Source organism: Leguminivora glycinivorella, chromosome 7, assembly GCF_023078275.1.
Source record: "Leguminivora glycinivorella isolate SPB_JAAS2020 chromosome 7, LegGlyc_1.1, whole genome shotgun sequence".
NCBI lineage: Eukaryota > Metazoa > Arthropoda > Insecta > Lepidoptera > Tortricidae > Leguminivora > Leguminivora glycinivorella.
In genome coordinates this window covers 24169433-24179241 of record NC_062977.1, presented here as the reverse complement: position 1 = coordinate 24179241, position 9809 = coordinate 24169433, and the positions used below count along the sequence as shown (strand labels likewise).

Below are 9809 nucleotides of genomic sequence, written 5' to 3'. Positions count from 1 at the left end.
CCTACTTGACTTCGACATACATAAGATAATATGTACAATTGTACATATATAAAATACTGATGCTCTTTGCTCATCACAATAGCCTGAGCTGACCTTTGAGGAGGGTTACACTCGAGAGTACTGGAGCGCGGTACGTAACCTACTTAGAAATATCACTGTGTTTTGAAACTAGTACACTCAACAACACAGCTGTGAATACAGACACAGTGCTAAAAACATGTATACAGAACTTTACTGCCTGTACATTAAGGTGTATATAATTATTTTTGACACTTTGTATTCAAAGCTGTGTTGTTGAAGTTACGTTTGTGTAAGTTATGTAGACAATGTTTGAATGTGTGAATTTATATTGAACTAAATTAAACAATAAAGAATCATGATACGGTGAGGATGGGGCATATTTAAGTAATTATTCATTCGAATTCGAAGTAATTATTCGAAACTATTTTAGTTTCATTATCTAGGCTACAAATATTACATTGAAATAAGTGCAAAATTGCATATTATTAATGGGCCAAATTGTCAAAACTGAGGTTATACAGTTTTAAGCTTGTGCCGAGAGATGGCAGTCTATGCACTGTGATTACACATTTAAGTTTGACAGTAACTCTCTATAATACTCGATCCTCTTTGCTTCTATAGATACACATATTGCTCGTATAAAGTTAAAATATGTAATTATACTAAAACAACCCCGTTATCACAGACATACGTCGATCCAGTTATACTCCTAGCTTTATCACTGGCTAAAAACAAAATTAAATCTGCTATCTCTTCCAATACTCCCACGCTTCATCGCTCTCTGGATACCCTGAATTCTTGATTATATTTGTCTTGGTGGCGCCAGGGTTTATAGCATTTACTCTCACTCCATGAGCAGCTAGGTCTAAAGCTGCGCAGCGCGTGAAGTGATCTACGCACGCCTTTGATATAGTATACGAAAGTAGTCCTCCAAATACCCGATGAGTAGCGTTACTTGAAATATTCACAACATTACCTTTGGTCTTGATCAGATGAGGAGCGGCAAGATGCGTCAAATACACCACGGAGCGGAGATTCGTGTTCAAATTATGATCGTATCCTTCCATGAAATTTTCGTTCAATATGCGCGAATCCATAGCAGTTCCAGCGTTATTGATAAGAATATCTAACTGACCGAATTGGTCTATAGTTTCTCTAACGACGGTTTCAACATCTTCATCATTAATGACATCTGCAGTGATGGTGAAAGATTTGTTGCCGAGTTGTTCACATTGTTTAGCGACTTTTTTAAGGTTCACTTCGTCTTTGTCCACTGTCCACTTTGGCTCCTTCTCTAGCTAAAGCTTTAGCTGTAGCAGCTCCTATTCCAGAGGCAGCACCAGTCACTATCGCCACTTTACCGGTGAAACTCATGATTTGATGATAGTTTGATGCGCACAGTGACTGCGTCTTGTTACAAAACTAAATAAATACGTCTTATCGTATTGTTTTTATTACGATAAGGCGTTATCTCTCTTCGCGTTGTTCGACACCGTTGCAACACATTTATCGCCATATATATTTTTGTGAATAGAGGTAAGAGTAACATGTCTGACATGTCTGTAGTGTTCACCTTAACCGATATCGTGATGATTTCAATATTATTTTTTTATTTGTAAATAGTGTTTGGAAGTTTTAGAACACTTCATAAGTTGTTATGCATCATTCTCTTGCCCTTAACCCATTCACTTTTTTACCTATGTATTTTTTTATGTTTTGATTAATTGGTACAAAATAGTTTTTATAGCAATAGTGAAAGAAACTATAGACAATTTTAGTCAGTTAGATATCCTTGTCAATAATGCTGAGATTGGTAGTTTTACGTCGCTTTTTTTAAATGAAAATGTTATGGAGAACTACGATCTCGTTATGGCCACGAATCTTCGCTCAATGGTTTATTTGACGCATCTGTCTGCTCCTCATCTGATCAAGAGTAAAGGTAACGTCGTGAATGTTTCAAGCATCGCCGCTGAACGCTGTATCACTAGAGAATGTCTGTCTTACGCGATTTCGAAAGCCGGTGTGAGTCACTTTACGCGCCTCGCGGCTTTGGACCTCGCTCAATATGGAGTAAGAGTGAATTCTGTAAGTCCAGGAGGTACTAAGACAGATATATTGAAAAATACAGTGATATCAAATACAGATGAAATCCTTGAGACTTGGAAAGATGCCACTGTTTTGAATAAACTAGTGGAGCCTGAAGAGATAGCAGAACTAATTTTGTTTCTGGCCAGCGATAAAGCTAGAAGCATTACTGGGTCGTCGTATGTAATAGATAACGGTGCATGCTTAAGATAGGCACATGCATATCATCAATCAATAGTTGTCAATTGCCGGAGATATTCCCATACGACTGACACATGATAATAATAATAGGCCTTTGCATGTATGACAGATGATTTAACTTTTACTGTATAGCACAATCTTAGAGAGAATATATAATTATGTTAATCACCAGATGGCCTCATCGGAAGACCAGAGCGCTGGAAGTCGCCAGCAACATGTTGAGATGAGACCATATCTGTAGTGTTCTTGATTAAAACACTTAATGATAGAAAACTTGTGTTTATTTTAGTATTATGTAACTTAATAAATATTAATACAATTTTGTGTTTAGTGCAACATCCATGCGTCGCCGTGGCTAGCAAGCAAGAGAGCTGTCAAAAGTGACAGCCACAGATATGACATTTAAAGAGTGCGTTCATAAACGTCACTCTGCTACATCATCCCCTTTTTGAAAGAAGATCAATTATACAGAACTACGATGTGATTTTGCAAAGATGAAGTACTCTAAGTACAGTTAACTACATTTATCATAAGAAGTTAAAGTTATACATAATTAATTTCAATCTTGGCAAGCCAAGTAAACTTTGTATCATAATATATCAAATTACAAGTTAATGTTATACATAACTGACATATAAGTTTGGTAAAGCTACTTATCAATACAGTGAGTTACATTTAGAGAATGTTACACAGAACTACTACAATAAATACTATGTTAACAGGAACTTTAGGGTTATCTAAATCTTATCATTGAGATCAACATTTTACATTTGCACTCTTACATTCTTTTTCTTCCCCTTTCAAGGGAAAGTACTCTACATAACACTATTATCACACAAGACACTTGGTAGACTTAAATATAAACTCCACATTCGACCGATTGTGGCAGACCCAACTGTAGAGTCCGGTGAGGCACCCAGCACAGCTAAGGTCTAATGTGAAAAGAGGTTCGGTCATAAATTACATTATTCTTATCAACTACACTATATGCTCTATTACCATTACTACTAACAATTTTTCCTTCAAGCCAAATATTTTTATTTGGGTCTTTCTTAAACCATATTGATTGGCCGACTACAAATGGACTTTTATACCGACTTGTTTTGTTATAATTTCTAATGTTTCTACTTCTCGTCCTGTCAAACTCTTGGTGTACGCTATAATTTATTTTTGGTTGCAGGTATTGTCTATTTACTATTAATTTTGTTTTCAAATTTCTATTTAACATTAACTCAGACGGAGACAGGTTTGTGCCAGATACAGGTGAGGCTCGATAATTAAGTAGTGCTAGTCTATAATCTGTATTGTCTTCATGACACTTAGTTAAGATCTTTCTGGCAACCTGCACCCCCCGTTCCGCCAATCCGTTCGACTTTGGGTACCTAGGGCTAGTGTACGTGAAAACAAATCTATTATCACGAGCAAAGTCTCTACATTCTTTGGAATCAAAAGGTACATGATCAGAGACAATTTCTTTAGGAAAACCAAAATTAGAAAATATGTCAGTTAATGCCTCAATAGTACTCTTAGCACTTTTATTACGTATATATTTGATATCTAGCCATTTCGAGTAGTAATCGTAAACTACGAGGTAACTTTTGGTTTTAAAATCCATAATATCCGTGGCTATCTTCGCAAAAGGCAATGAAGGTACTTTATGTGGGAGTAAAGGCTCCTTTATGTTATTATTTTGATGTGTCTGACAAGGAAAACATCGTTTAACAAATTCTTCAACATGTGAATCAATATGTGGCCAATAATACAATTTTCTAGCAAGCTGCTTCATTTTTGTCATACCTATGTGACCTTCGTGCAATGTCTTCAAAAATGATGCTCTTAAGCTTTTAGGAACAATTAGTCTGTCATTAAGAAATACTAGACTGTTATCTACTGAAAGTTCACCTCGTAATTTATGATAGTCATGCAACCCATTAGGAATATTTTTATTATTAGTAGGCCAACCATTTTGTATAAAGTCTCTTAATATGTCTAACTCACTATCAGCTGCACTTTCATTAATTAACATTGTTTTTTGTTCTTCAGTACATTCTAAGTTTTGTGCTAGTCCTACACTATGAATAACCTCGTACATATACGATTCATCTGTGTTATCATTGGAAGTCAAATAGGAGCGTGATAGCAAGTCAGCAATGAACATTAATTTTCCTTGTAAATATTTGAAATCTAAATCATATCTTAATAGTTTTAATTTTAATCTTTGCAGTCTGGGAGACGGGACTTCATGAATGTGTTTTTTCAAAAGACTTTCAAGAGGTTTGTGATCATTTACAACTGTGATTTTACGACCATATATAAAGTAGTGAAATTTATGTGTGCTCCACACAACGCTTAGCAATTCCTTCTCTATTTGTGAAAAATTGCGTTCGGAAGGTGTCAGGCTTCTTGAAGCAAAGCAAACAGGTTTGCCTTGCTGCAATAGGCAACATCCAAGGCCATCTTTTGATGCGTCACATTGGATTGTAATAGGGAGCTTATCATCAAAATTTTGTAGCACTGGAGCTTCACTAATTTTATTTTTAATATTAGCATACACTTTTTCATGAACTTCCGTCCAAATCCAATCAACATTTTTCTTTAATAATAACTGCAGTGGGGATGCAATATCAGCCAAGTGAGGTATGAATTTTCTCAAGTAATTAACCATGCCGAGAAAAATTTGTAATTCTTTTTTATTTTTAGGACTCTTCATATTAATAATGGCGGTGACTCTATCCGGATCAATTTGCATACCTTGGTCTGAAAAAATGTGGCCAAAATATTTGACTTCTTTTAATTTATACTGAAATTTGTCTTTGTTAAAGCGAACATTATGTTCCTTAGCTCTACTCAATACCTTGTCTAATATTGCATCATGTTCCTGCTCGGTATCGGCACATATTAAGAGATCATCGCAATAAACAATAACACCCGGAATGTCTCCAAAGGCAGACTCGCTGTATCTTTGGAAAACCTCTGGGGCTACTGAAATGCCAAAGGGGCATCTTAAAAACTTGTAACATCCGAAAGGGCTATTAAAAGTGCACAAATCACTTGAACTTTCTGTTAACTTAATATTGTAAAACCCATCTGACAAGTCTAATACTGAGAATATTTTCTTATTACTTAATCTGGGAACAATTTCGTCTAAGGTTGGTATTAAATGATGTTCTCTTATTAGTACCTGATTTAAATCTTTTGGGTCAAGACAAATTCTAAGTGAGCCATTTTTCTTTTCGATTACAACTAAGTTACTCACAAAACTTTTTGGATGATCGACCTTAGCTATGACTTTGTGCCTCACCAGCGCCTCCAGCTTCTCCGCAAGACGTGTGAGTAGTGCGTTGGGCACTCTGCGGGGCGGTCTCACCACAGGCTCCACTCCTGGTCGAATGCGTAGCTCCAATTCCTTTTAAATTCTCCAACACCCTGGAATAGTTCAATGTTGTTATTAATTATTTGTTCTTTTTTACTATTGGCACTAACAGTTATATCATTAATTTTTCTCTTATTTATCTCCTCTATGTTTATTAGTTCTAGTTGGACCATGGACGGCAGACCCAAAATGGGACGAGCATTTATATTAATAATTAAAAAGTCAGTCTCAAAAAATTTTTCTTCATTTTTAGAATATAGTTTTAGTGTGACTTTGCCTAATGGTGTTAACTTGGCACCTCCATACACTTCAAGTAACACTCTTGTCTCAGACATTTTAATATTAGCCTCATCATCGACAATTTTCTTAAGAGTATTTAAGCTCATCACATTTATTTGAGCCCCTGTATCACATTTGAAGTAAACTCTCTTATTTTCTACCCTAAATGATTCAGACCACTCAATTGTATCAAGATTGATAGAGTAAACTTTATATACTAGTCACAAATTCTGAACATCATTGCAGGCATCGTCACCTTCATCCTGAGTTACATAATGTACCCTACGATTAGCAACGGTACACCCCACACTAAAGTGATTAGGTTTGCTACATTTATTGCAAATTTTGCCAAAGGCAGGGCACTGCCGTGGCCCATGTTCTGTATTACATTTTCTACATTTGTAAAACATCTTGCTATAGTTAGCATTATTGCCATTTTTAAAATTTTCAGAGGGTGACAAGACCTTACTATTATTATTGCTATGCCTATTGAAATACTTAGCTTTGTTGTACTGTTGTTCATGGACTGCTGGCCTGCCGGGTTGGACCGCATGCACCTCCAAGTTGTTGAGACTCTTGACAAAGCCCTTCGACAGCTCGGTAGACCGACATATGTTGACCGCCTTGTCCAGTGTTAGGTCCTTGACTTCTAAAAGCTTCTGTTGCACCCTCTGGTCCTGCACTCCGATAACAATCTTGTCCCTCAGCATTCTGTCCTTACTTTCCCCAAAGTTGCAGTTATCCGCGAGCTTCCTGATCGCCGAGTAGAACGCGTCGAACGATTCGCCATCTTGTTGATTCCTTTTATTCATATTGTAGCTGTTGATAACCTCATTCTGTTTCGGTTTGAAATAGTCGTCAAAAATTTGAATTACTTCGGTCAGTTTATCTTTATTTTCGTCTCTTAGCACGTTGAAGTATAAGTCCTGGGCCTGTTGGCCTATGCAATTAATTAAAATAGCAGCTTTTCGGGCTTCCGACAATCTTTCAAAGCCCGCTGCCAGTATAAAGTTTTTGAATGAAAGCTTGAATTTTTGCCATTGCGGCCAGTTATTATCAATATCGTCCAAATTTAGACTCGCCGGCATTTTATACTCAACCGCAATGTTGTCGACTCTTAGTTGTCCAAGCTCTTCTTTCACTTCTTTGTCTTCTTCGCCCATGATGTCTGGCCGGCCGGCAAAACGTGGTTTCCTTAATCGTGTTTAATCTTCGTCAGGTATCTTCCGTTACGGCTGCGCCATGTAGTGTTCTTGATTAAAACACTTAATGATAGAAAACTTGTGTTTATTTTAGTATTATGTAACTTAATAAATATTAATACAATTTTGTGTTTAGTGCAACATCCATGCGTCGCCGTGGCTAGCAAGCAAGAGAGCTGTCAAAAGTGACAGCCACAGATATGACATTTAAAGAGTGCGTTCATAAACGTCACTCTGCTACATTTTTTTTTGTTAGCCTTTTGTGTGGATGTATGATTACTTGTTTGTGTGTCGTTAATTGTGTATATTATATTGTATTCGTTGTTAAGTGCTTACGAATAAAAATATTCTATTCTATTCAATATTTTAAAAATAATATTAATAACATTAACTTATTAGGGATAAGCTCGCCTTTGTACTGATTTTTTTTATTTTAAATATTATATGTTGTATTCTTTTCCTGTACAATAAAGTGTTTACTTACTTACCTACTTATCTAAATGACCCTCTCAGATTATTATGACTGGGTTATTATTTTTATTTGGAATGAAACAAAATCATGTCATCTATCACTAAAGAAACAAAATAAATACTTAAAAAAAAAACTATCGTACCAATTAATCAAAACATTAAAAAAAATTACGTAGGTAAAAAAGTGAATGGGTTAAGGGCGAGAGAATGATGCATAACAACTTATGAAGTGTTCTAAAACTTCTAAACACTATTTAAAAATAAAAAAATAATATTGAAATCATCACGATATCGGTTAAGGTGAACACTACAGACATGTTACTCTTACCTCTAGTCACAAAAATATAATAGGCGATAAATGTGTTGCAACGGTGTCGAACAACGCGAAGAGAGATAACGCCTTATCGTAATAAAAACAATACGATAAGACGTATTTATTTAGTTTTGTAACAAGACGCAGTCGCAGTGCGCATCAAATAGAGAGTAGAGACCTCGATCCCACAGTCAAACCGTGAAAACTGTTTTGTGGGACACTGTTCTATGTAAACTGTTTATTTGTGTGTTAATACATAAATAATAATAATAATAAACTATCATCAAATCATGAGTTTCACCGGTAAAGTGGCGATAGTGACTGGTGCTGCCTCTGGAATAGGAGCTGCTACAGCTAAAGCTTTAGCTAGAGAAGGAGCCAAAGTATCTCTAGTGGACAAAGACGAAGTGAACCTTAAAAAAGTCGCCAAACAATGTGAAGAACTCGGCAACATATCTCTCACCATCACTGCAGATGTCACTAATGATGAAGATGTTGAAACCGTTGTGAGAGAAACTATAGACCTATTCGGTCAGTTAGATATTCTTATCAACAACGCTGGAACTGCTATGGATTCGCGCATATTGAACGAAAATTTCATGGAAGGATACGATCATATTATGAACACGAATCTCCGCTCCGTGGTGTATTTGACGCATCTTGCCGCTCCTCATCTGATCAAGACCAAAGGTAATGTTGTGAATACTTCAAGTAACGCTACACATCGGGTATTTGGAGGACTACTTTCGTATACTGTATCAAAGGCGTGCGTAGATCACTTCACGCGCTGCGCAGCTTTAGACCTAGCTGCTCATGGAGTGAGAGTAAATGCTATAAACCCTGGCGCCACGAAGACAAATATAATCAAGAATTCAGGGTATCCAGAGAGCGATCAAGCGTGGGAGTATTGGAAGGATCGCAGTGCGTTGAAAAAAATGGCGGAACCTGAAGAGATAGCAGATTTAATTTTGTTTTTAGCCAGTGATAAAGCTAGGAGTATAACTGGATCGACGTATGTCTGTGATAACGGGGTTGTTTTAGTATAATTACATATTTTAACTTTATACGAGCAATATGTGTATCTATAGAAGCAAAGAGGATCGAGTATTATAGAGAGTTACTGTCAAACTAAAATGTGTAATCACAGTGCATAGACTGCCATCTCTCGGCACAAGCTTAAAACAGTATAACCTCAGTTTTGACAATTTGGCCCATATTGTTAGCTTGATATATGTTAAAATGTCAAATATTAATATTAGCGCCATGAGGTACGATTTTTTCTTAGACTTTATCCGTCTATACTATACGGAGTTACATAATATGTCTTTGATAGAAGTTAATATTTCGTAAGACATATGTATTTTAAATATTGAAAAACGCGGTTTGCTATTGACGGTATGTTTCGATTCATAATGAATAATAATGATGTATCTTTGTCTAGTATGATAAACATGAAGCCAATATCGATATAATCAACTTAAATCGTATATTTTCGATATTTATTACTTGAAGAGACAAATATCTCGGAAATCTCTCTAATATTATTAAATAACATCATATTATTACACATTTGTCAAAAAGAGAAGTATTGAAGAAAATATTGAACCAGCTTTCTATGTCCAAATTCAATGTGTTATACCTGTTTTTATACCAAATAAATATTTTTTCTTTCTTTCTTTCTTTCTTTCTTAGATGCAATGTCGACTGTGACAATAATATAAACGAGGTAGACGAAACACAATTCTAGCACATATTACCTAGTCTGAGCACTAAAACTTGGTGTATTACAGTCATGTCATACACGGCTACACATTTTATGAGTCATAACTAGTGATGTGCAAGTTGCGGAAACTATCCAAAAAAT

General features: G+C 35.9%; 1 protein-coding gene across 1 annotated transcript; it reads left to right on the top strand.

Moving 5' to 3' along the window:
- The first annotated feature begins 8094 nt into the window (after positions 1-8094).
- Positions 8095-9158, top strand: LOC125228044 (3-oxoacyl-[acyl-carrier-protein] reductase FabG-like). The gene has a single exon (XM_048132491.1). It carries the CDS (start codon positions 8236-8238, stop codon positions 8989-8991), a length of 756 nt encoding a protein of 251 aa, XP_047988448.1. The 5' UTR covers positions 8095-8235; the 3' UTR covers positions 8992-9158.
- Positions 9159-9809: the final 651 nt, after the last annotated feature.

What these genes read in the sequence shown, in the direction of transcription:
- LOC125228044 (XM_048132491.1), top strand. Translation starts at nt 8,236, where the DNA reads ATGAGTTTCACCGGTAAAGTGGCGATAGTGACTGGTGCTGCCTCTGGA.